Consider the following 27,225-nt stretch of genomic DNA (forward strand, 5'->3'; position numbering starts at 1 on the left):
CCCCGAGCTGTGAACTGGCAGTTGCTGTGCAAATAGCTGAGCCCCTCTGCAGCAGGACCACGTGTCAGAGTGGGACAGGCAGGCACAGGGAAAGAAAACATCACAGCTGTCCCAGAGTGAGCCCCCTGCTCCAAAATCCAAGCCCTACAAGCTTGCCTAGAGCCCAAGTTGCACCGATTGCTGTGACTCATTAACACAGATGGGTGTGTGCCCGCCTTGGGTGAGGTTATCCACACACTGCTCCAGCTGCCCACCATGGGAGCAGCCTGGGAACCCAGCACCCACTGCTGTGGCTCAGGCCCATCCCTGCTTCTCCAGACTGGCACAACCCTAAAGCTGAGCTACTGCCCCTGCTCAGTGCAGCCCCTCATGTGCCAGGTGCAGCCTCACCCGTGGAAGACGCCATCCATGCTGCTTCCAAGGTAGGCATGGGGAGCGAGGGATAGAGGGATAGGGAATTAACACAGTGCTCCCCTCAGATAACCTTCCCAGCACCTGCTTACTTCATTCCAGGCATTTTGTAACCAGAACCCTCCCTGCACGAGTTATTAGTCTAACCCGCCGCTGGCGCACCAGACAATTGGGATCAGAGCTAAATCTGGGGTATCCGCAGGGAACTGGCTCCTGCTTTGTGCGTCCTGGCTGGTCCTACAAGGGCAGCTGAAAGTCAGCACTGAAAAATCCGCCACTTGCTTTTGGTCTAGAAATGTACCACTAAAGCACAAGGGAAAGTGTGGATGCCAGGGACTGCAAACCCCCCTGCACAGCTCCGTGATTCCCAGGCTGCACTATCCACTGAGTCCTCTCCAGACCCCGGAGCAAGAGCAGCTCTCACTGGGCTGTCAGAGGGTGGCAGGGGCAGAAGGGCAGCGCTGGAGGTGCTGCTTTGCCTTCCCCCAGCTTGCCCCTGCAGCTGAGACCCAACTGACTCGAGGGGAGAGGCGAGTGAGGAGTGGATGCTGTTTTGAACAGACAGAAGGGACTGACATAAGTGAACAACAGGAGTCGGTTTGAAACTCTTGGCACTCGACTCGTTTTCAGCCCACCACCATTCAGCAGCCAAGCTGGAGTCCTCCAGGGATGCTTCTGACAGAAGCGACAAACCCAGCCACTGTTGCTACCCTTAACTTGTCATAAAACACATAAAAAATCAAACTTGCCCATTTTTCATTATTGTGAAGTAGTGGTACCCTGTATTTCTAGACTGTAATCCCACAGTTTTTTAGTGCATTCTGTTACTTTACTAATTTGATCTGGATTATAAGGTAGTTCAGGGGTTCTCATGGGAACTTCTACACTCTGAATCCATTTCTGTAATCTTACACCATCTCTTTTTTGCCCTCATCTTGTGACCAGTGATACCATTAATCCACTGACCTTGAAGAGAAACAGCTTTTCTCTTTCCAGGTATCGCAGCTGGTGATTTGGCTCCGAGTCTGCCGTGACGATGGATACACAGCGCTGGGCTGGATTCCTGCTGAGCATCAGCCTCACGCTCTGCAGGCACAAAGGAAACGTAATTCATCAGGCCTGGCCTTCCTTGTGTAAGAAAGAGCCACATCCCGTGAAGATCGAACACCTCCCGCTGTGCCCAACTACCTGGAATAGCTGTGCCTACTCGGCACTTTGGAGAACTAGACCTAAAATTAACAAAGATAATTTCCCTGCAAGAAATAGCACCTTGGCCTGGACACGGGATACATCAGCAGGAGTCTGAAACAGAAAGGCTAAAATTGGCTCCGGTCTGGGATTCTGCTGAATGGGCTGTAACACAGGTCTGAGCACCACATGCAGGATACGCAGCAGCGCTGGAAATCTACAGCCAAAATCATCCCAAGCTGCAGGATGTATCCCAGTAGTGATGAAAAGATTACTCCCAGTACTCAGTAGCAGCTCCTGCCTGTACAAGGCTGAGTGATCCACCTTCACCATCACTAGTGACTCTCTGATCAAAGCAGAGGTGGGTGCTGGGACGGAAACAGCTCTCCAGCCGGTGGGACAGGGTGCTGGATTTCTAGCAGGCTTTGTGCTGTACAGCAGTGAAAGCCCACAGACCTCCACGGTGGTGTCTGTGGGATCAACGCTGGCCTAAATTTAAATGGACAAAAATAAAGACACATTGGAGAACAGCCTAGGAACAGAAAGTGTGCACAGTCCTTGGCAGGGCAGTAAAGATGTGGGACTTCCATCCATCAGGCGTGCAGGGCTCACGCCTCCCACACTGCAGTGCCCTGATTTCAGCCGCACTCTGCAGTCCTGCAGCCCAGGGGCAGCGCTACGTTGGAACAGCTGTGGAAAATGGAGGGAGGAGACGATGTACCTGGAGAAGGGCAGGCTGATTTAACACCCCTCCCTGCTGCCAAGTGCTCTGTGCACTCTGCAGTCATTACCCAAAATAGAGCCATAGTCTGTGCCTCCTGCAAGAGACGGTCCCTGCTGGAAACATGTCAGGGCACTGCTGGGGCAGCAATTTACTGCAGGGAGCCACCTCAGAAGCTGCTGACACCACACCCCACTGCACCTGGCTCCTTTTCCTCTCCCCCACCATTCAAGGCTGCCTGTTGATGCTTGCTTTAGCCTGGGAACACGACATAGGGCTTGACCCAGCAAGGAGTGCAGGCAGGGTTTGGGCAGAAAGGAGGAAAAGTCCTGCATTAACCTCAGGATGCAAGTCAGAAATCCAGCACACGTGGCTGTCACCTGATGTCCAAGACACCTTGACACAGGGGGTCCCTTCCAGTCCAGCCCCAGCCTGGCAGAGGCTGGGTGGCTCTGAGGCAGCCTCTGCGACAGCCTCTTCTTTTTGGGACTGGACGTATCTTGTGCTTCCCAGTGCAAAGACACATCCTCCCCATGGCAGGCAGCTTATCCCAGGCAACCACCTCCTCCTCCTCCCCTTGGTTTGCTGCCAGGGTCCCTCCCAAAACGTGAGCTGCTTCAGCCCCAACTTGCCCGACACTCGGCCTCTGTCAGCACCTGAACAAGACGAGTCACGCGAAACCCTCAATCCAGACACGCCGTGACAGCACCAGAGCTTGGCCCCTTGTGCACTTGCAGCCACGGAGCAACAACACAGATGGTCTCTTGGCTTCTCCCATCTTCTCCACCACCTCGGGATGCCCTCGCTGCCGCTTCCAGGCCCTCAACACCTTTGCAGCAATCCCTGTGCAGGCTGCCCCAGCTGTCCCCTCGCAGGTCACACGCTGTCACTGGGTGGCACTGTGCCCCTGCCTGTGCAGCCGTCCAGCTCCATCCTCCTCCTCCGCTCGGGGCGGGGCAGGGGGGGGACCCGGAGGGATGGGGAGGAACCCCCGGCTGGGCCAAGGGGCGAAGGCTCTCCTTGCCAAAATGGACCCACGTGTGGCAGCCAGCACTGACGGATGCCCGGGGACCCCGGGAGGTGACCCCAAGGCCCAAACACAGCTCCTGCTGCCTCCCTGCCAGGGTGTCTCTCCTCCCTGCGGTTACATTTTCATTACCGTGGTAAAAGGAGATCAACTGCATCCTTACAACACGCCCCCCCATAAAACTAATAGGCCAGGCAATTGGGACAGCCCTGTGAAGTATTTTATAGTCTGGACTCAAGGAGTTCGTGCCACAGCTCACAAGCTGTCCCAGCCCCATATCCAAGGAATCACAGCATTATTTCTCCCCATCATCCCTTCTTTTGAGCTGGGAGCAGAGTGAGGATGAGCATGGTGCCCTGATGCCTGGCTTGGCTTGTTTCCTGTCACTCAGAGCCCCATTTGGCTCCAGTGGCACAAGCCTGATAGAAGCTTCCATAGGGATCATAATTTCTTTTCCAGGGCATCATGACACAGCTCTGCACTGACTCCAGGAGCTTTTACACCACCAGTGGGAGTCAAGGGCCAAGAGGCTGGACCCAGCATTGGGCCAGGGCAGAGACAAGGAGGTCCTTTTGTCAAAGCTTTGCCATTTGCTTCATTTGCAGTTGAAAGCCAGCCGGGCTGGCAGGAGGAGCAGCAGCTCTTCCAACACCACGATGGCAAAACCCTCTCAGCTCTGTAAAAGACCCTTCCCTCTACATTGACTCCCCTTGTTTGTTTGGGAAGCTGGGGGGACACATTTGGTGTAACCTGGAGCCCCATTTGGGAGGGTACGTGGTGGGGTTTGAGGGACTGTTTTGCTTCCCATGTTGCTGGGGCCCAGCTGATCTCAGCATACATTCCAAGTGTACCTGGAGCAGGGAGCTGGGCCCTGGCTCCAGCAGGGCCAGGTGGACAACCCTGGAGACAGCAATAACCAAGGGAGCAGCGGCTGCCACCTTCCCTCTTCCTGCTGCCTGAAAGCAGCCCGAGAAAAGCTTCCTTTAATCGCTCCCTCTATATTAGACCCTTCCAGGGGAAATTAGCACAAATGCAACATCAGTGGCACCAAGTGAATGGACCCTGAATAACTTGGAGGGGGGTTAATTAGTTTGTTAAAATCCTTCTCTCTTTAGTTGCCACCTACAGCTCCAAGCCTTGACAAACAGTTGGGAAAAAGGGTCTCTGCTGAAAACCAATACTCTTTAGAGATAGGAGCTAAAGATCCTCCAAGGACCATACTGTTGGGAAATAAAGTGGAGGAGACTGTTGCTCCACCATTAGGATAGAAGACAAGTGTTAGAAGGGAAAGCAAAAGGTTTCCAGGTCCCCATTAAAGTCAGAAGGGAGACAAGGAGCCCATTTCTCTCCCTGTGGTTTACTGTCTTTAATCTCTTTACCTTGGTGCCCCACTTACCCTCCACGTTAAGACGTGCCGAAAAGCTTAACTTGTGTTTGCAGAAACGATTCAGGATCCCCAGATACCAACTGCCAGAGACTGCCAAGTGTTACTGCCCGTCCCTTTGGAAGGTGATCCCTCTGGAGCACAAGAGCTGCCGGCAGACAGGGCTCTCCACTCCCAACATGCTGGGCAGGTAACACGAGTGTGCTGGGGAGAAGGAGTAACATCAGAAAGCCCCATAGCCCCTTACAAACAGTTTCACCCTCAGATTAAATTACTATTAGACTGTATTGACCCCAGAGAATTTTGTACAACTCCCAGTCCTGCTGTAGCTGCCCCGAGCATGGCAGTGCTGTCTGGTAACCTGCCACAGGGCTGGTGTGTGCCCATGGTGAGATGGGGCCCTGCCAGTGCTTCTGACACCTCCAGCACCATTTCAGTGTTGTGACGGGAGGGCTAAAGCACAACGCTGCAGCTGCAGCTCAGTGATCTCCATGGGCAGCACTTTGGAACTAGAATTTCCTCAAGCACCTGTTTTAAAGTTGGGACTAACTTCACATCTGTGTTGCCCCACAGAGGACAGACAGTTCCAGCTTTAATCCAAGGACAAGATTTGTTTGCTAGGCACACGATGAACTGTGTGCCCTGCCTTCTATACTGTCCACTGGTGTTTGCATTTTAAAAGCCACTACATCATTTGATTCTGCCCAGCTGTCTGAAAAAAAAACCCAGCATCCTGTGTACTGCTGGGACCTCTTTGTCAGAGGCTGTGAACTCATCTCCAACCAGCACCAGGATGGATTGAACAAACTGAAGCAGTATTTTATTGCTCAAGCATAAAACATGGGAATAAACAAGCACTGAAGTGCTACTGATCATTAAAACCAGATGGGAGCCCATTTACTGCCTCCAGCAGTGAGGTGCCACGGCTGCTCTGCTGAGGCCCCCTTGAAATAGGAAACCCAGCGCACCATCTGTGAAGTGCTGGATGGCAGTGGCTACAGGCAGCCCCTGCAATTCCAGGCTGGAGTTATCTGTACTGTCCTCTCACCACCATCCCAGGGATAACCAAGGAGTGACAGAGCTGTTAGTCCTGGCTCCAGAAATACAGTCACCTCCGTTACGGTTGTGTCTACATGAAAATGCCCCACTGAGGACAAGCAACCCATCCAGGGCCAGTCCTATTGTCCATGGAGGTGGGATGGGGAGAATCACAGGGCAAATTGTCCACACACAGAACAGGGACTTGGCTGCATTTCAATAGTATTTGTTCAAATGCTCATCAGAGAACCATCTCTGGTTCTGGTCACTCCTGCACAGTTCACCTCCCGGATGGTGGATTACCCAAAGCAGCCCAGGTCTGACCTTACTTCCTTACCAACCAGTGCTGTCTGGCATGGGAAGTACCACGGTGGGAAGAAGCCAGGAGCTAATTCCTCCCCTTCCTAATCAACACACCCACCACAGATAAATGCGCAAGGAGAGCACTCCCAGTCTGGAGTCCTGGAAACTGGCCTCCAGGAACAGCTCCATCCTGAGCACACCCAGCTGCAAGCCGGGCTTAATCCCCTCCCAAGACTGAAGCTTTGCACCTTTGTCTCCAAGTCCCATCTCCCCGTGGCAGGGAACCCTCTCAGCAGCCGAAACCAGAGCGCGGCATGGGGCCAGGGATGGATTCCTGGGCGGCCCCACAAGCCGAGCAGAGATGCAAATGGAGCGGGAGACTGCTGGAGAAGCAGAGGCAGACAGATGCTTTTACACTTCAAAGGGAACAAGGCCCTCTGAGCCTTTCAGGAATACGCACAAATCGATAGACTCCTTTCAAACACCCAGCACATTTGCTCAAGTGTGAGGCAATTAGTCCCTGAGGATGGAGGCAGGACAGGGCCATTAACAGCCATACGGGCAGGATGAGAAACATGCAGCATGACTCCAATGGCTCCACACGGACCGCCAGGCCCGGCCTGCTGAGCAGAAAACCACCCGGTCCTGGCCTCACTTTCTCATCCATGGTTTTCAAAATGCCCTTGTGCCCCCAGGGGCTCTACAGGGAGTGCATTAGTGTCATTCAGCCCACGTCAGTGCAAGGCTCAGCACATCCCTTTGGCAAACGGAGCAGTTTTGATCACAGTCCCCTCCACTGTTCCATGGTTCACTGCTTTTATCCTGGGAGAACAATAACCAGGGGTACCCCAAGGATGCATGAGGGCTGACTTAAACTTACCACAGCAATTCCCATTCCCCCCTTCACCCTACTGCTGCTGGGCAGTGCCCCAGCTGCTCCTTAGAGCTGTCTCCACGGAGTCCTTCCTAGATGGAAAAGCAGCACCCAAACCAGATTGTGGGCGAGCAGAGGACTGGCTGCTCAGCAGGAACAGAGCCAGCATGGGGACAGACCCCGCTATGTGACAGGAATCAGGCCTGACTCATCCCTATCTTCTCTGCTCCAGCACTTCCACGCAGATCTACCCTTAACGCATCAACTCCCAGCGAGGATGTTACGGATATCCCAGGTGCCAGTGCTTTGTGACCCCACAGATGGGAGCTGGAGTGCCAGTGCCAGCATGCAGGAAGTCTCTCCTGTGAACAGCTGCTGTTTTACATGTAGCCTTATTTGTACAGATACCAAAAGTGAGCAGTGCTTCATGCCTGGCTGTGTGACTGATGGAGTGCCTGTCCTGTATTGCTGGCTGCCCACTCCCACTCTCCTTTATGGGGGCACATAATTCACCCTCTTCAGTAAAAATAGAAGAGGAAGAAATAAAAATCTCAGCATGTCTCCAAAGAACTGTAAGAGATGGAAATTAAATCCATCCATTACACTCACCGAGCAGGGTGCTGTCTGGGCAGGAACACTGTAGTTGTACACCTGCACGTTCAAAGGAAAAAAATGGAGTATTAGAGAAGTGTCAGAGGCAATCCAGCACCTCGCAGCAAACTACTTCAGGCCATAAAACAAACTCACACAACTTGGAAAAACAAAAAAGGAATAACACTAAACTAAGCTGGGCAGCAACACTGCTCAGCACAGCTGCAGCACCTCTTATCACCCCTGCACTGAAGGATTGCTTCACCCTTGGTTAAAATTTCGCCTGACACTGCTGCTCAGGCCCAGGTCTCAAGAACCCTTCAGTGCTTGTTCTGGGAAGTACATATCGAGTGCTGCTGGGAGAAACACCTTCCCAACTTCCTTCGCTGTGTCCTGCGAGCTGCGTTACCTCTCCCGGCGTTCCTCCTGCTCAGATTTGCTGTAATGATCAGAAGCCACACTTAAACCTCACTACAGCTCTGCAAGGCACGACAGCGAAAGCAGCTCACCTGGAGCGGCCTGGAGCCAGGCCAGCGGCTGCTTCCCATAGCCCAGGAGGGGAAGCCGAGCCCCGGAGACAAGCAGGGACAGGCTCCCCTGCAGCCACAGCAAAAACGCAGCAAGGTCGCGCCTCTGAGCGCGGCTGGAGCCCAGCCGGCAGCGCCCAGGGCAGCTGAGGGGGACAGGGCAGATCACCCCTCCCCGTGCTCCTGGGAAAACTCTTTGTCCTCCCTTCCCCAGCCGGCCCCGCACAGTTTTACCCCTCCCTCTTTGCTGTTCACTGAGTACCTGCAGGCTGCGGGCGGGTGAGCAGGGACGTGGAGACACCTGCGCGGCACATTTGGCCGCTGATGAGAGGAGGAGGGGCGGGCACCGCGGGCAGCTGCGGGCAGGGGGATGTGTCTCTGTGCCGGTCCGGCCCCGCACGGCGGGTGGCGGCTGCTGCTCGCTGCTGCCGGCCAAATGCTGCGTCCCCTCTGCTACGAGGCTCCCCACGGATCCCGACCTGCGGCTCGGGAATTAAGCGCCTTTTAAGCTCCGCAATAAAAACCCATTTGACTTGAAGAATGTTGTCATTCCTGGAAGGGGGTTTGCGCCGCTTGCTTGGATTTGCTTGAAGTGACCCAGTACATGCGCTGACCAGGGCAAGGCACGCAGGAGCCCCCTGGGGAGGCAGACCCGTACCACACCAGGTGCCACGGAAGGTGCCAAAGAGCAGCCCTGCCTCGGGCTCGGCTGGGCCAGGAGGCTCAGCCGAGGGCACCAGACAGTTTGGTTTGCACCAGCTGAGCACATCTCTGTCCCTGCAGCACCTGGAAACGAGATAAGCTCTTAGTGAAACCAGCTGGTGGCTGCTTTTGCAGAGCCAGAGAGGGCACAAGCAGAGGCCAGGTTCTCGGTCAGCTGAGAGGGGACCTTGCACCCCTGGGAGGACTCTCCATATCTCTAGAGAGGCGTGGGGCACTTTGCTGAGCTGCAGGCAAACAGGTGCCTCTTCCGAGCCTGCAGCTGCCTGTGGAAGAACTGCAGAAGTTTTGGCAATAAAGCGCTTTTCTGCCATTCCCATCTGCATTGAAGCAGTGTCAGGCAAGGCTTAAGGCTGCAAAAACCAGTAGGAGAAACCAAAATAAATTAAGATCTTTATTTCCCATAGGAAATTTACCTAGATCCCATTTATAGTCCATTTGCCCTCGTCCTTATGTAATTCCTCTGTGGGAGAGGAGCAGAAAATACAGAGAAAATAAACAATTTGCTGCAAAGAATTGGTGCAAGAGCCTGAGTCACATCTAGCAGTGTGAGCAGATAACCTGAGGCTCACTGAACACGCTGCAGAGAACAATGAACCCTGAGATCAACAGTATGTGTCATGCATGTATAAACTGGCCCCAGGTAACATGACTAAAGCAGAGCCACTGGTGTGCTTGAGAGAGATGCATAAACCCGCACTTCTGAGTTTATTTTATTACTCGTAATGGCCTGCCTTCCACATGTCTCATTTCCCTTTATTGAAGCTGTCAGAGGCATTACATTATGTCACATGCGTGCAAAAACAGCGTTTCAGTGGAGCTCATACAGACTTTTAAATGCCACAGCTGAAGAAAACAAGACAGTGGGAACTGCAGAGGGAGGAGGTGGGAGCAGAGTCCAGAGCACACACCTACAGGCAAAATCTCCAAAGGCTTCACAAACCAGCCAGAGCCGCAGTCTCTCGCCAGAGACAGGAGAGCGAGAAAGTAAAGGTACTTTTCTAATAAACTGGATGATTCACTGAAGAAGGGCAAGTGGTCCTGCTGCAACAGAAGGCTGATGAGTAATTAATGGCTCGTCCTAGGCACAAGGCTGAGTCTTCTACCCCAGTGCAGAGCTGTCTGCCAAACACCAGCTCTACCGACAGGCCCATGGGGCAGCAGCACCTGCAGTGCTGCTCTGAAGGTTTGAAAGGAAGAACATTTCACTTGTATTTGCACAGGAGTTTCCCAGTGCTGCCCAGTTCTCCTCAGCTACTCACACTCACCACGGCATGTTTTTCATCCTCGTTCACAGCCCGTGACAGGGAAACACATCCCAGCTACAAAGATAAAGGAACAGATCTAACCAGCAGCCCATGGGGATATGTATTCTTTCTCTTTTCTTGGCATGGCCCTGGCAGCGATCCCAGTGGGTGCCAGGAGGACTGTCATGCACAAAGTACCCCAGGATCCCTGCACATGAGGTTCAAGGCACCCACTCAACTCCCCAGCCATTCTGCTCATCACACTTCCAAAATGTGAAAAACAGTGCTGGCAAAATCAGCTACTAATGGTCAGAGACAGACTATTTCTCTCCTCCACAGAGGTCAGCCTTTCACAGCTGACCTGCCTTCACGCAGCTGGCATTTGGACAGCGGGAAATCACAGTATTCTGGGCTGAAAACAACCTCCTCCACAGTTCCTTCTCCAACCCGATTTCTTTTTAGTGAGTTGCTCACGTCCACTTGCATGTCACGCACAGCAGGTACAAATCACTGCTGGCCAGGATGCCATCAGAGGAGAGGCTCACAGGGCATTATGTTCATGTACTGTGGTGAAGTCTGACCTTTATTTCAGCGCTGCACATCCTCAAAGCCTGGGAAGCCCAGGGGAAGTACTTGGCTGCTCTGCATGTATCATAACACAGTTTGCAGTACAAACACAGTTAGAAATATACAATTTAAATAAAGAAGAAGTCATTGTAGTTGAGTCCACAAATTTACAGGGTTACTTTTCAAAGTAATTTTAACAATAACAAACATGGCTCAACATCTCTATGCTATGCAGATGCACAGTGCTGACCTGGTACCCCAACAGATCAGCACACAGCCTTTCCCAGTGTACCTGCACACCAGTCCTGATGCACTGGGCACAAACCTGCCCAGGTCTGCTCATAGACAACATCTTGCTACACACACAGAGAAAACCATCCGGCACACAGGCTAAATGACACACCTCTCTGCTTATATATGGCTATAGGCCACAGAGCAGCTCTTAGTGTGACAAGAAAACATTCCCTAAATAACACCTAGAAACATGTCTACCTTTGCTGAGAAGCAAAGAGCCTGTCTCACTCAAGACCCCATTGCCAGGGCCATTTGCCGCTTAGGCAAACAGGGAGGCTTCCCCCTTCTAACAGGAAGGTGAAAGGAAACCCTCCTTGCATGGCACATGCAGGCTGGGACCAGAGAGGATGAAGGTGGAACCACTTTGATAACTAAACACGGAGACAGATACCTATAGACTCCCAAATAGTGGTGGGATAACTTCACACACTCAGAGTGTAGCACAGGAACCACAACTATAAATTATATTCTCCAGGGGTGGCAGGGTGTGGGAGAAGGAAGAAGTTCACAGCAGATTTCCTTTCACTCTAAAGAAAGATGCTGAAGTTAATCAACAGCACTGCTGTTCATGGCCCTACCTCTGACAACCTTGAAAATCCCCAGAGCAGCTCCCCGCGTTTCAGGAACAACCTCCCTCCACCTCTGCAGAAAGAAGAGCATTTCACTGACCTCGAATCTAGGGCTGACAGAGGAGGGATGGGCACGGGGACATGCAGACACAACACACAGCCTTCCTGCTGCTTCTCCTGCACAGAACAAACTCTTTCCTGCCTGCATGACCCACTGCTGTGCTCCAGATATGCCTTGCTGTGCATTTTGCTCTCCTCTGCTGCTGGAAGAAAGGCAAGACTCTAGCTTTAGTTTGACTATACTAACTGAGGAACCTGCTCAAAGGTCAGTGGGATTGCTTGTTTCGCTTGTCTTTGCAATATTGTCTACAGCTTCTGTGCCACCTGGATGGCTTACTGAAACTCCTTAGCCCCTATCTCCTTGCATCAAGTCCCGGGAGGAAGGGATTTTGGAAGCTGCCAAATGCGAGGTGCAAACAGCCTGTGACTTGCAAGTTCGGCAGCTCTTTAACTACTGCCCTTGGAGATCCTGTGGTTTCCTACTTCTGCTGGGAAAAAAGATACTGCAAGGCATTTATTCTGCCTGATCCACAGTGACACAGCTGGGGCAGCCACCAGTTTAGCCACTGTTTGTGAAACACGGTGAGGGTTGTTGTGCAAGGAGACAAGGAAGTGAAGGTGTCCCATTCTGCCACTTGCAGCAATATCCTCTGCCTAGTGTAGGCGAGGCTCCAAAAAGTCCAACACCCCGGAGCCAATCTGATTTCATTTACAGTTTTCTCCCAGTTTTTTCACTGGGAAGGGTCCTCCCCGCTCACCAGCAGGCATAGGGGAACAGAGGGTACTGGCTCCACTCCGCCATGGTCCCGTGGGCATGTCCCGGCGCGCCCTGTGCGTTGTACTCCGTGGAGAAGGCCGAGTAGCTCATTGCCCTGTACTGGCTGTGGGGAGGCACCACCCACTGCCCCAGGCCCTGCTCGGTGCCATAGGGACTGTACATGGGCGCTCGGGCCCCGGGCTTCCCAACAGAGTCTAGAGCCATGTTCACCACCCCCGTGTAGTCCTGGGGAGGAGGCAGAGGCGGGGGGAGCGGAGGCAGGTTGGTGAAGCCCTCTGGGAGCTGTTTGGAGTCGTGCTCGGGCACAGTGGCGAGATCCAAGGCGTGGCACCTTGCCCGGAAATCGTTCAAGGCCGTGGCATCGCGGGTGGGAAGGTGCTGGCTGTCCCCAGCTTCGTGGAACCTGAGCCGTGGGGCAGAGAGATCAGCGAGTCAAACCCACTGCAGCGGAAAACCACAGCAAACCCACACAGATCCCCCAGGGAAAGGCAGGGCAAGCTCTCAGCATGCCCTCTCCCCCTTGCCTACTCCTTCAGTCTTACTCTTAAGTGTGGATTTTTGTCCAGACCTCACTGTCACGCCCACAGAGAAACAAAATGCCAGAGAACGTAAGTCCAGACCATCTTAGCTCTGGCTCAGGTCTGGGCTCACTCATGCCTAATTTTGCTGTAAGAAGGGAAAAATCACAGGAGTCCTGTCACTCCACCAACAATCTTCCCCCAAAGGACAGAGAAGCTCTGCAGCACACAAAGCTGGCTGGGAGAGCATTTTGGGACAGGGAAATAAAGAGCATTACTAAGACATGAGTATGCCCAGAATCAGTGGGTTTGAAGCAGCACAGAAAGGTTATCCGTGGAGCTACGTCTGTGCTAACCTAACATCTCTCAATCACATATACTGCTCAGCAGAAAGGCATCCTTCCCTACTCCCAGGTGGCTCTTTTTCTCAGCAAATACCCAGTAGAAGAAGAGGAATCCCATCAGTTAAAGGGTGTCTTTGGACCAGAAGGTAGGACTCACCGATATGCCTGGTAGGACGGCGTTGGCACTTGCTGCTCCCTGGCCAGACCCTCCCTCTGCTCCGCAGGCACCGGCGACGCCGCAGGGAAGGCCTGGCTGCCACTCTGCTCCGAGCCCCAGAAGGGATATCCACTGCTGACCACCACGGGGTTACTCTCTTCCTTCACATCTACATTCTCATCCTTCTCAAAATCTGACTCACAGCAGGGAAAAGAAAGAATGGAAAAGAGTGAGAAGGGGGAAGAGAGAGACAGAGTTCACAATGGTCTGTTGGCAGTTGTGTTAAGCATGGGATGCTGGAAAGAAATGCACTAACACCTCTGCTGCAGACCTGTCCTAAGGGAACACCCTTTCCAGCTCTTTTCTGCCCAGATACTGGTGGGTCAGTCCTGCCCTGTCCTCTGTTCTTAGCTGTGCTACTGCAAGCAGCACCGTGAGCTGGAGCAAGGAATGATCAAGCTTAAAGAACTTTTTGAATAGCATTCTCTGGGTTTGTTGTGACCAATATTACCACGTTCCTCAGCACCAGGCTCCTTTTCCTCAGGCAGCTTCCTCTTCTGGCTCTTGGCTGGACTGGGCTTCTGGCATTTGGCTCGTCCTTCCCTGGAAAGAAACAAGACACAGGAGTAAGCTTGGATGGAAGCTTTTTGCCTACAGAAATGGGCGGGGCTGCTGGACAAGCTCTGGAAGACAAAAAGATGGGATGAATCTCTAACATTCTGTGCTGTGCACCTCTCCTACCAGCCCCTCAGGGGCCAAATTCCAGTGTTAGCCATGTGCCTGCCATTGCTGTGTGCTTCCAGGGAAAGGCCCGTGCCTGTGATAAGGGATAAATCAGGAAAGAGGCTCCTGCTTCACGTCTGTATAAAAGGCATGATCAGCTTGGAAACTCAGCACCAGAGGTTTTGGCACTGAGTTTGTAAGTGCAGCCTGATGTGGGATACACACTAAGCACACAGGTACGTGTACAGCAGGGTGGGTCTGTCACTTAAAAGCAGCTCTTTCCTAAACGGAAAATGATTTTAAGCTTAGTCAGAAATGATGCTATTAGGAGGAGAAATTCCATGATATTTCTAAAGTTTAAGTAAAATAGAGTCAGCTTTGGCCTTTTTTCATCAGGAAATGAGATTTTTTTCAGGCATGAAATAACACAAAACAAATTCTCAGATATTTTTGTAACATTTTCTGCTTGGAAAAAAACCATTTTTTTCCTTCTCTATTTCCCAGTCTATGGTTGCAACTTAAGCTTTTTTTCATCTCACCCATTGGCTGCCTTAAGACCAGGCAGATCATCTCACTGGTATTGGTATCCATCTTGCAGACAAAGTCTCCTGTTGGAAGAGATGCTTTTCCACCCACAGGAAAAGAAGACAAGGGAGCCTCCAAATGTCAGAATCAACCTGATCTCCAAGAGACCAAATGATCTGCTGTGGACTCCTGTTATCACTCCTATTCACATGTCAGACTCCAGTCTAGCTCCAACTTGTGAGGGAATGTAGGTCTCAAATTTCTCACACCTCCTACGTTTCTGTAGGAATTATCACCTCCCACTCCCCAAGTCTCTTGGGAGGAGGCGGCACAGGGGGACATCATTCCCAGATACAGGCAAATGCAGTGTGCACAATGCAGCAGGCTCAGCAGGGCTGGCTGGTAGAGTTTTGCTCAAAGGCCTTGGGTAACATTCACAAGTGAACTCCAGTTATAAATAAATTTAGATGATAAAACGGTTTACCTTCGAGTGTTCTTCCCATGTTCACGGAAACCTTTAGCAAATGGATTGTTGTCAATCTTGAGCTTCGTAATCTTAAAATAAAAGGAAAAAGATTCAGTGTCACAGGGACTGGTTGGGTTCTTCACTGTTTCAAGGTGTCCACCTCAGTATTTATCTTGACAGGTTTTTAAGGGTTTTGGACACACCCTTGCCACAGTATCTGAGCTCTCCCAGCAGATCCCATTATTGATCAGGAACTGACACACACAGAGAAGTGACTTTGCCAGGGTCAGCAGGGATTTGGGTGGGATTCATCTGACTAGAGAAACATAAAGGGTCAGTGTTTGTATCTGGACTTTTGCCCATAGTTTTTACTGCTTTTGGAGTTCTGTGTGCCACTGACAGCACACTCAATGCCTTTAAGGTGCATGACTCATCACAGAGAGGATGTTTTCCACGGGAACCACAATGTGCCTATTTCCTCCCACTGTCCATCACAGGGTGAGCAGATTGGAAGGAGACACTTCCCTCTACAAGAGGTTTGAAGACATTACGTAGCACCATGTCCAAAAGCAGTGCTTGCTTGCACACTGTACCTGCTCGTTCTGGTAGGCAGTGACAGAAGTGAAGACAGTCTCAGGGAAGCTGAAGACCTGGAAGATGCTCCAGCGGACACTGAAGAGGTCGTCTGCCTGCACAATGTGGAAGCGCGGCTTGTAACGGTGCATGGAGTGCAGGATGATCTGGCACAGGGACAGACAAAGGACAAGGTTTCTATGGGGTAACACTGCCAACACTCAGACTAAACCCCTCCCTAAGAGGGTACAGGGGCTGGGCTGAGGGAGGAAGAAAGGGTACTTGGATATGTTTTCATTTCCACATGATCTAATCTCTCACAAATCTCGCTTATTTCCCGCAACATTCCTCTGCGATGAATTCCAAAAGAGCACAGCACAACCTACATGTCCATGTTGATCCAGAGTGTTGTTGGTGAGCTTCAGTTTTTGGAAGGAGACAGGTTCTTTCATCCAGTGGCTGCCAGGAGCTGGGGAATCTGGGTGAACGTAGGTGCGACAAGGGAGCTGGGGCTCTGCTTTCCCAGCAACCTCCCACTGATCTTTATTCCACTGTGAAGGGAAAGACAGAAATCAGGAGCTTAAAAAAACCTGCTTTCAGTACAGGAAAGCCCAGCTACTTTGCTTCACTGTCAATTCAGTGCATGCCTCTGGAGCAGAGGCAGCAGATTCCCTCTTATGAGCCATGATCATGTTACCAAATCAGCTCCGAGTTTAGGCCTCATTTTTCTTCCCTTTTTCCCCAATGTCTGTCAGAGAAGTCTGGTGTTAATCATGATTAAAACTCTACTGCTTACAATGAAAACTGTAACCCTTCCAACTGCTCCCCAAGCAAAACTGACAAATAACTCCAGAGAGGCATAAAATCCACCAATTACTTCTGAACTTTGTCCAAAGAGAATTTATTTATCACTATGGCCAGTGAAGCATAAAGATTAATCTCTTTCAAACAAAGATTAAAGGACGGTATAAATTCTGTTATTTAAAGTACTTACCTTGTACCTGAAGTTGTCCATTGGCACAAAATCTACCAGCATGAGGTACTTGGCATATGGGATTAAGCCAGAGACTTTGATTTTGCATTGTGGAAACATTCGTCTGAAGGAGAAACGAAAAATAAGAGTACAAAAAGATTTCTCTATAAAGTGATTTTAATGATCAAGCAGCATGCCCTGTTTACCAACTACTGGCAAAGTCCTTGCAGCAGTATTTCTCCATCCAGCTATTGACCATTTGTCCATCTTAGTGATGGACTGTCTGGTCCTGTGGGTTTAGGTGGGATAGGCACTAACAGGGCAGCACTCACTGACGGCCTGACACTTACTGCCTCTGTTCCTCCAATTCCTGTAACACGACAGTGGGAAACTTAAAAGGAACTATTTGGAGTTCTGTACGTAGTTCCTCGCCTGCTGCAGCTCTCACAGACCTGGAGGATGGATTAGAGCATTTCTGAGCGTGGGTAGAAAACGTGCTCTCATCTAAGAGCACATCCGGCTTTCTGTTCCCGTACTCCCTGCCACTACTTTTAACTTCTGACTCTGCAAAAAAGCTTTGACACCTACCTCCCTACCCAAAGGGATTATTTCAGCTCACAGCAGCTTTGACATAATACATTACAATTTCACAATTCCGTGTTCTTTCCCTGCAAGCTCCACAATACATGACTCATTTATGCATTAGAGTACTCCGCACGCACAGATCGTTATGAGACTACACCATGTTCTTGCCTGCAAAAGACTCAAGCCCAGGCATTTACTGCTCAACTGCTGCTGCCTGTGACCCAGGCAAAGGAAGGCCAGGGCACTTTCCAGAGCAACCTCGAGGTGACAGGAAGAACACCAGTGTTAAATGCGAGATAAGGGTACAGAAGTTTTCTCAGCACATCAGCCCCACAAGTGACCTTTTGCACTTCGCAGCTTGGACTTCTACGACATCCTGAAAGAGCAATTCTCCTGTCAGGATCAGGGAGATGTGCATAACTGGCAACAAAACTAGTTTAAGGACCACCATTCAAAAAATGAGCCGGTGAAGATTTTGACAAGAGCTGAAAAGAGGTGTGGGGTGGGCAGCTGTCCCGCACTCCTCACCTGCCGGATTTGGTGATGATCATCTCGGTTCCAATCTGATGAAACTTCATCCAGAGATCCATGTCCTCGAGGGTGACCATGATGGAGCTCTGTGCGTAGGGCTCCAGGCTGGGGGAAGGAAGGGCCTCACAGGGCGCTTTCACGTCTAGAGAGAGAGAGAAGATGGTGACTTCAGGCAGGCAGGAGGGAAACAACCTGGCACGGCCCCTCCTGCTGTGGGACTGGGAACTCTGTGCCACAGCAAACCTCTTAAAATCTGTCATTTTTCTTCAAAGGATTTTTGTTACTTAACAGGCTCAGAGCCTTTTCCAACAGGTTTTGTTTTAGCTGGTAGCTTCTCCTGTAAAGATCTGTGTGCTGTACCAACTCAACCTAAATTCCATTGTTACAAAACTCTCACAAGCAGTAGCCACAATCCACTGTTCTGGTATGATCAGGGTTACTAAAAACACTTTTACCAAGAAAATACAATGAAAGCTGAAAGGATTGTAAAGATGGTGATTGTAGCAGTGGATAATGGGGGAAAACAACAGGTAGGTAGCACAGGTGAAAAATCTCTCCAGAAATGGGAGAGACAGGAGTCCTAAATGTAAGTGAAAGCAAGAAAAGAAGGTCTCAGAGATAGACTGTGGAATATTCTGAAAAGAGGACGGCTGCTCTGAACTGCACCTGGAGATGGGAACCACCAAGGACCCTGTGATGGGAGTGGAAGATGTTCAGTAACACACCCTGGCACATCAGAGGAGCTGCCTGCAATGTATCTGCCCTTGCTATTGGAGGCAGAGGACCAATGGTGGTCCTGGGGAAGAGGAAAGGGAAACTATTCTAGGGGGAACCATCCTTGGTGTTGATGATACCAACCACCTCTATAGAGCTGTCTGGATGAAAAACCTCTTTTAAAAACCTCCATAGTTGCTCTTAACTATCCTGTGAGGCAGGCAAGTTTGCTGCTGCTGTACTGAAAAGCCCAGTTTCACTTTAGGTTAGACGTGACCTGGTGTGGTGCTGGTGGGCTGATTTCATGCCCAGCAGGGCTTTACTAACACTGCCCTGGGGTCTGACGGGGCGATGGATGCGCTTGCTCGTGGGCACCTGGCAGCAGCGCTGTCCCCAGCTCAGAGCCAGCAGGACACCTCACCGGGTGATGCATTAGCGGCCAGGCACAGCTATTTGTTTAAAAGGGAGATTTTTCTGCCTCTCAGCCTGATCAGATGTTACTCAGAGCACAGCAGAAAAAAAGGGGAATTTTCACCTTGTTACAGGTTTACTGAGTAATGTCTTCAAAAGAATATTCACAAAAGGCAGACAATTATTTCCAGAGAAATTAGCTTTTTCCATAAAGGGACATCTTTCTACCAAAACAACCCAGTGTGAGTTTAAGGGCTTCTTCCTTCAGTACAAAGAAATAAAAAACATTTAAATGTAATTCTGTCAGTTTGTAAAGGTCTTCAGGCATTTTAAAGAAAAAAAAAATTTCCTGCTTTGATCCAACATTAATGAACTGGCCAAGAAGTGACACCTAGCTTGGTCACTAAGATTAGCCTGTTAACATCTTCTTACTAAAGCTTCCCCCATATCCTCTTGCAAAGACATGAAAGCTGCCATGAGACGATGCATTCGGTGGCTCAGTGCAGCACATGTATCAAAAGGAGTTACAATAAAATTGGGCTGATTTCCCACAGGAGCCATCCAGTCACAAATACATGCAAACAGATTTTGATTAGCTAGACAGATGCTCGCTCCTTCCCCAAATGAATTTTAGAATTAACATTTCTGTAAGCAAATTCCAATGCCATTAAATGAGACTACAACAAGGCAGATCTCAGGAGTCCTTACTGAGGGGAGACTTCCAATGAAGTCGAGAGGAACTGAAGTGAAAAAGTTCAACACAGAATTTAAAATCAAAGGCAGATGTTATAATCTGTTTTTTACCGAAATGAGTCCACAACACACCTGTAGGAGCGCGATGCTGCAGGAGACAGGGACAATAAATGCTGCAGCAAAGATTTCAAGATGTGGTTAATGCTGTGCACTGTCGGCTCCAGTGGGATCCTGCAGCCATGGATCTATTTGTAGGATCCACTTTGGATTTTGTTTGCAGAGCCAAAGGCTCTTCCAATTCTTGCTCTTGCAAGGCACTTCCAATTCCCTCCTAGTTTGTGCCTGTGGAACCAATGCCAAGACTCAGGCACACAACCCCTACAAAAGAAAAAACCCTACAAAATTCCTGCTCGTTGGAATTACAGCACAGAGAGGTCTGGGCAGGGTGTTCAAGCACTGAATGGCACTTGTTAGACCTGTACTTTTATGATTTCCTCTTCTATGTAACTTAGTTTTTGAGTATTATTTGAAAGAGATTTAAACATTTTCCAAGAATTCTAATTCTAAGCTGTTTAAAAAGCATTATGATTATCGTCATTTTGGTAACACAGCATGTGGCACATTTTAAAACACATTCTTTATGGCCAGATGAGGTTGAAAAGGAAGAAAGATGGGATAATAAAGGCACTGAAAATTAAGGTATCTTCAATCTATTCTGCACTTGGTTTGAAAGTCCTTGTACCAACAGGAGCAGCTTGTCCTACAGTTTCTGTATCTAGAATAAGCTGTACATAACTTTTTCCTATCTTGGGGACAGAAAGAAAGAGAAATGAGAGACAATTAAGTAATTCTTGAAGGGGGAGGAAGATTTTTGGATAGGAGACGCTGGAGTACAATTCCCTCACCAAAAGCAATCTTTCAATTCATTGTCAATTGCAGAGACCATGTTATGACATCAGAAAATCTGTTGTAGCCTTTCCAAAATGTATAGGATAGGGTTTGCAATATGGGGAAATGTCCAACAAGGCAAATTATATGCTTCTTACCTTCACTAAAACCAGTTATTGTTACATTTATTGCTGTTATCTTCCAAGTGAAGAAGTCCAACACCAACAGCTATCCCATGTCCACAGGAAGGAATGCACGCCAATATACAAGGCTTTTTAAGAAATTAATCTTGCCAACAATCAAAAAAATCCCCAAGTTTTCTGATCTTCTAAATGTCTACCAGTGCAATGGCTTCACCTCCCAGATGCACCCAGCCATCACCCGCAATATTTCTGCCACAGGGGGGTCTTACACCAGAAGCAACTCAGTAAGAAAATGAGGTGACTTCTGCAACAGTTGGAATCTTCACATGATGAAATACCATAATACAGTCTATATTTTTTCGTTGCTGCCCTTTCGTTTTTCAACCCAAAATTCTTTAGAAGTGGCAGAAATCAGTATGAATCAGATCATCACAGCAGGGACTGCAAAAACCCCAAACAGCAGGATGGTGGAAATTAACTGAGTCACTGCCCAGGTATTTTGCTTATGAATGAGACAACACCTTGCAGAGGAAGAAAAAGGAAGCTGAGAGTGCCCAGCCACTTCTAATGTGTATTATGAACTGCACACCTAAAACAGGTAAATAGCTGTTTCCTTCTGATGTACAGTAAAACCCCAGAGTAAATTTGGGGTTCAGTTACACTGACAAATGCAGTGCCTCTGGGCTGGCCCTTCCTTTCCCAATGCATATCTGCCATTGTGCCCAATCCAATCATGCCCCACGCAGCAGAGATAAACAGCATGTTATGGGATGGGTTGGTGAAGGAAAACAAAATGAAAGCCTAAGGAAATCATAAAAATCCTGTGTGTTGGGCATGAGCCTGGAAGAGGTGGCCTATGCCTGCTTGTGGTTTATACTTTCAAAGGCAGAGGGGGGAAAAAAAAAAAAAAAGAGAAAAACCAAATAGTTGGTATCAGAACTATTAATAGAAGATGAACAAATATTTCCAAACGTTCCCTGGCCTTCATACCCGAAGAGCTCAGTACTTTGCAGACAACACACAAATAACACCTCCAGCCTTCAGTGGAGGATCACATGGCACAAGGGGATGTGGATAAGGGAGTTTTGGACATATTGTGAGCAAACCTTTGAAAAGATCTCTGAAGGCTCACAAAAAACACTCAACACCCACAATTTATCATCAACTCCTAAGAAAAAAAACAGTTTATAAATCCTCTCCAGCCCCATGCACACTACTTTAAATGCTCGTAGCCCTTCAGGAGCACTTGTTCCCTTTCTGGCATAAGTCTAGGATTTTTCCACCCAATAAGGAAAGGGAAAGAGTCTTTCCCTTACCTGGTAAAGCTTGCATTTTTCCATGTACTGTGACGTCTAGGAGCTTGCAGGGCCAAGAGAGCCACCTGAGTTCTTGCAAGGGGAACCAAAATAGTCCAGTTCAAAAGCAGGTCTGATTTCCTGAAGCGAGCACAAGCCCTTCCTTCTGAGATCCAGTGTCAAGAGTGAGCGGGATGAGGATGGGACTCCAAGCACAGCTAGCCAAGGTGAGTTCCTGTTTTATGGAGGCTAATGAGCAGGGAGGAGCTTCCCGCCAGGGCTGTCCCCTTGCGATCCTTTGATGTCCAAAGGGACAAAGAGAGGAAGGATCTGCAGCAATGGCTTGGGCTAAGGGAAGAAAATCAAAGAGAATTAACATGGCTTTGACATACAGGAAACCCGACGGGGGAAATGCACCTTGATTTACTGCTAACGCACTTTTAAACAAACAGAGACAAGACCCAAAACATCAGTTGAGGACTTAGCTACAAAATCAAAACAAATCCCTTTAAACAGCAAGCAGGCAAAGTTTCCTTTTGGCTATTCCATGGATTTGTGGTAATTCCCATCATCAGCGCACAGACTCATTTTACTCTTTATTTGTTGTATCAGAATAGGGCTGCATCGAGCCTGTCCCTTCCCAAGTGGGTGATTAACAGTCTGCACCGGAGTGTGCTCTCAACACATCCCTTCACCCACAGATCCTTCTCCAAGGATGTAAACACACTCGATGATAACAACGTTACTTACCTGCCCAATATCTGCATTCCCAGCCCTGAACTGCACCCTTAGCTTTTTTGGGGGTAGCTCAGGCACTGGGTTTAGGCCTTGCTCAAGGTACTGCTCTTACCCAGGGAAGGCTGAGCAGAAACAAGGGCTTGAGCATTTTCCCTTAATTAGTTTATTCTGCAAGTGTGACCATTAGCTTTTGTGCTTATGAGTGCTTACAAGTGCTAAGAGACTGCAATCAAGGCTCAGGCTTCAGGGCACAGCGCAGCCACTGCACCTCGGTGAAGAAGGGGGTTCTGTGCATTCACAGAAATGGCTGTACTAACATTGACAGGACCAACATGGTCAGAAAGTGGAGGTCAAACGCAGGATCTCAGTCTCGATGGGCCAGTGCTGGGGCCTGCACAGCAAATCTGGGAGCTCTGTTCATTTCAAAGATCTTGCTATGTATAAGGCTGCATTTGATTCACTGTCTAGATTTACTCCAAGCAAAATAAACATTTTTCTGTTTTGTCAGTGATGTTACTGTGACATCCGATCTTCAGTCTGACATGCAAAACATATTCTGAATTTGTTTAGTGAGTTCCTACACCCAAACAACATTCCTTGAGTTCTGTTCTTACTGCCTTTTGGAGCAGGCAACGTGAAGACATGCAAAGAGGACAAAAGCTTAGTCAGAGGAGGGACTGGCTCTCTTTCAGTGGTATATTGAATTTTAGGCATCCCAGCATTAGTCAGGGAGAGAAAAGCTAATGCTTAGCGTGGCAAAGAAGAACGTTTAAAAGAAAAGGATTGGAGAGTTTGAGAAGTTCTGAGGAGGATTTTATAGCAGGAGACGGTCCACTGGCTCCTGGCACCTCTGAAGGACCACATCCAACCTTCCTGACAGCCCTTCTAAGCCACTGGATAATACAGAAGACCACAGGCTCTTCTCCTTCAGCTAATTTGAAGACATCCAGAGTTGTGGAGTCTTGCTACCACTGAGTAGAGGTATTCATGAGGTGGAGAAACACCAACTTGTACCTCAAAGGAGATTATTTATTACCTACGTGGAAAAGTAAATCGGAAGGGAAAAGGTCAGCTGGAAATGGTATCAAGGTCAAACCTCTGCTTGTACTTGCACAGACAGTTGTACCAGATACAAACCAAATAGGATGCAGAAATGCCTTTCTACTCTGCCACAGAAGGAAAGACAGCTCAAATCAGCTCAAATCAGCTCCCTCTCCATGTCCTGCTTTTCTGATGCTAGTATTTTAATTGTAGAAAGCGGAAAAGACAACCATAATCAGAATCTGAAAAGGAAAAATAGAACAAAAATTGGGTCAGATTCAAGCTAGCAGCGAGATGAATCAACATCCCACACAGTTAGAAACTGCACAACAGCAGCAGCAGCACTGGGAATTTCAGACTTCACCTGACAAGAGCGTGGGATGTGTATCATGACTTTCTGCTTCTTCCACAAAGGGTATGAGATGGTCTCCTGCTGCCACTTCATTTGCACGCTGTGTATCAGCATGTCTGGGGAACACACATTTGCTATAAGTACTCAAATCCTTTTGGCTTCTCCCAGCTGATTGATGGGGAAGGTGGAGTCATTAATTACCCATGACTAGTTAACAACCAGCTTTCTCCCAGCCATTCCAGTTGCACTGGAAAGGTTTTAAAAGTGAAAAAACCCACAAACCCCAAAAAACAACTAATTTGTTACTATTGGTGGAAAGTGTGGCTAACAGGAGGCAATCCCCAGGAAATTCATCCCTAGCAAAGGGGGAATTTAGCACATTACCCTTGTCTGTCTGTCCATGGAGAGCCCTCGGGCAGTTTGCTGGGAAGTCAGAGGTGAATGTGCTGGTGTCTAACAATTCCCTGGCAAACTGCAGGCTGAGGGTGTGGAAAGGGCCAGGAGAGAGAGTGGATCTGACATGTGTAAGTCGGTGACATCCACAGCTCTGCTCCAAGCTCATTTACAGCAGCAGGTATAAATCCTGCTGAGCCCAGCTCTAACTGCAGGCTCTGCCCTGTGCCGAAGGGACGAGCTAGGGCAGTGCAGGAGGGAGGGAATGTGTGATGACAAAACCAGAGGCCAAGAGCTTTTGCTTTGCATCTCTTTGAGGAGGTGATTAGAATGAAATGTTCCCTGTTCCCCTCCGGGTCTTGTAGTAAGGCAAATGTTTTCTGGCGTTTCTCCCACCTTAAGGGAAGCTTTAACCCTTAGTGCTCAGCAGGACCTTGTGTGGAGCTGGTTTGCACACAAACAAAGCTGGTTTGGACAGCCTTCCCTGCTGTCCAACACTGTGATCATCTCACTATCTCTGGTTGCTGCCTGGGGCTCTCCGACTGCTGGAGAACAGATAACCAATGTGTCAGCAAGCAGGGGGTTTTGGCTCACAGGGTGGGAGTCTGCAAGTGGATGTGCCCAATGCACCATCACCTCTGCCCAGGCAGAGCTTCCAGGGAATCCTTCTACCCAGAGAGCAAGCTCAAGTGTGAGACATAAAGCTACTGCCTGGGGGATGGCTGAAATGCAACAGAACGGCCTTCTGAAAGAACCAGCCTTGGATTACTGCTCATGTGTATCAGTCCCTGCGTGCAGCAGCCAGTATTCAGCCCCTGCAGGTTTCTCTCTGTGCACATGGCTGTGAGAAAGCACTATCATATCAGCTTTAGTAAACTGGGCTTAAGCAAAGCTGTGTTGAATATGCACAAGCAAGAAGAAAAACCCACGGAGCAGTACAAACTGCATTTAAGAGATTCTCCCCTCCGAAACATGAGGAAAGCCTTCCTGCCATTTAAATGTGACTCATTACCTGATTCCCACCTGGCACACGTAGATCACAGTGCCAGAGCATCTGGGCAACTCTTAATAGACAGCCTTACACTGACTCCTTTGTCCTTGTTAGTGCCCAATACTTCATACAGCAAAATAGGAAATACAAATGCAGGGCTGGCCAGGACAGAGTGGCCAAGCTCTGGCAGCACAGGCACAGCCTAAACTTGGGCAGCTTTATGAGCAAGGCTCTGTGGGCGGCTGCAGGAATGGTAAAGCCCTGCAAAGTGTTTTGAGATCCTCTGAAGAAGTGGTGCACATTATCTGCTATCACGCGGCAGCAAAGGAACAGCTCCTACCCAGCTCCTTAGGACAGCTCACATAACACAGCATTTTCTTCTGATGGAGCAGAAAGGCACCTTTTTCCTCCCTTTTTATGGCTGGGTTTGATTTTTCCTGGGAAAAGCTGTCTGGTGTCTTCAGGCATATCACATGTGCAGTGTCATCCAGACCTTCCTACCCTGGGACCCCGGCAAGGGGCCCCACAGAAGTCAGATCTCTGTAGGGCTGAAAACCCCACACTGAGCCCCAAATTGTATCGCCCCCAAATCTTCCCTGTGCTCTCAAAAATGCAAAAATGACATTTGGCAAACCAAAACAGTTGGTTGGAGAGAGCCTGTTGGTAACATCTCAATGCTAATTCACCACGGGGTCCCTGGACAGAGAGGCACAGTGAGCTGCGGGGATGGGTCACAGGCTGAGACAGGATCTGCTCTGGAAGGAAACGTGGGAAAGCGGCTCATAAAAATGAAAAGCTGTACATTTCAAGTTTAAGACGAGGCTTTTCCTCTTGCAGGTTTGTGGACTGCGGTCCCTGGCCACAAAGCTGTGCTCCTCCACTAAAGCAAAAGAGGATGCTCCCCTGTCTCCCCTTTCTCACATCCGCCCTCCCCAGCCCTCTGCAATACTCCCCCTGCTCCCAGCAGTTCGTTAGCATGGAGACAAGAAGGGAAATACTTAGCAGCCACTTAACACTGCAGGCTGAGTTTGGCCTCAAAGGCTACAGTCCAGAGTCAAATGCAAAATATGTCTGTCTAGAGCCCTTTCAAGTTCTCACAGACTCCTGATGTTAGGTGCACTGTTTTCCTGTCAACCCATTGTGTTTCCCAGACACAGCTCAGCACTCTGTCCCACTCAAATCCACAAAAAATACATACTGAAAGGACTTGAAGCAGCGAGGAGAGCTCTGCACCACAGCACGGGAAAGGACAGTGCAAGCGCTGCCTTTCCTCCCCTGCTCTGGGAAGGCTCCCCCTGCTCTGGGAAGGCTCCTTCCTCTCGCACTGGGGACGCAGCAGCCCTGCCTGAACTCACTGCTCTCCACCGGGAGCCATAAAGGAGCTGTCTGAGAAGATAGACAGCAAGTAACTCCGGCTTAACATCCAGCCATAAATACTTCTATATTTATACACATGCACACGCTCATCTGCGAAGAGAAGCATCATGCAGAGCTCAAAAATTGCTGGCAGTTTACTTAATCATGAATTGAGACCAGACAAAAACCCCGAGCAGAATGGATTCTGCTGAGCAGAAGCCCAACAGACAATGCTGCAGCAATCTCCATTAAAAAGCTGATGTTTCCAAAACAGAAAAAAAAAGCAGCAGCTCAAACCCAGGAGCTTTTATCTAAACCTTATGGACTTTCAAGATTGTCGATACACCGTTATGCTGCTTCGGTTTCTGCAAAAGATTTCTTTTTGTTGGTGATCAGGCATTTGTAAAGCCATGAAACCCACAGAAAGCCAGACTTCAATCATGCAAGTCAAGGGTCTGAGTTACTTTGTTTGGCCAAGACAGAACCCTTGCATCAGTTACATAAGGAAGTTTCCAT

At 49.4% G+C, this 27,225-nt stretch overlaps 1 protein-coding gene across 10 annotated transcripts in view; it reads right to left on the reverse strand.

The window, feature by feature from the left end:
- Positions 1-9,212: 9,212 nt before the first annotated feature.
- Positions 9,213-27,225, reverse strand: part of LOC126641791 (T-box-containing protein TBX6L) — a 30,451-nt gene continuing 12,438 nt past the window's right edge. For 2 of the 10 annotated variants that reach the window (XM_050318878.1, XM_050318876.1), the window contains exons 4-12: positions 21,860-23,859; positions 17,692-17,836; positions 16,600-16,702; positions 15,992-16,156; positions 15,626-15,772; positions 15,051-15,121; positions 13,830-13,921; positions 13,319-13,511; positions 9,213-12,702 (exon numbers count right to left, since the gene is read on the reverse strand). In XM_050318878.1, the coding sequence (XP_050174835.1) occupies positions 12,276-12,702; positions 13,319-13,511; positions 13,830-13,921; positions 15,051-15,121; positions 15,626-15,772; positions 15,992-16,156; positions 16,600-16,702; positions 17,692-17,836; positions 21,860-21,875 (1,359 nt within the window). In that variant the 5' untranslated portion in view covers positions 21,876-23,859 and the 3' untranslated portion in view covers positions 9,213-12,275. Of the gene's footprint in view, positions 12,703-13,318; positions 13,512-13,829; positions 13,922-15,050; positions 15,122-15,625; positions 15,773-15,991; positions 16,157-16,599; positions 16,703-17,691; positions 18,761-21,859; positions 26,283-27,225 lie in introns of those variants that run through there. The other 8 variants (XM_050318872.1, XM_050318874.1, XM_050318873.1 and 5 more) reach the window with 8 other exon arrangements.

Source organism: Myiozetetes cayanensis, unplaced genomic scaffold, assembly GCF_022539395.1.
Source record: "Myiozetetes cayanensis isolate MyiCay16 unplaced genomic scaffold, myiCay2020 scf21, whole genome shotgun sequence".
Lineage (NCBI taxonomy): Eukaryota > Metazoa > Chordata > Aves > Passeriformes > Tyrannidae > Myiozetetes > Myiozetetes cayanensis.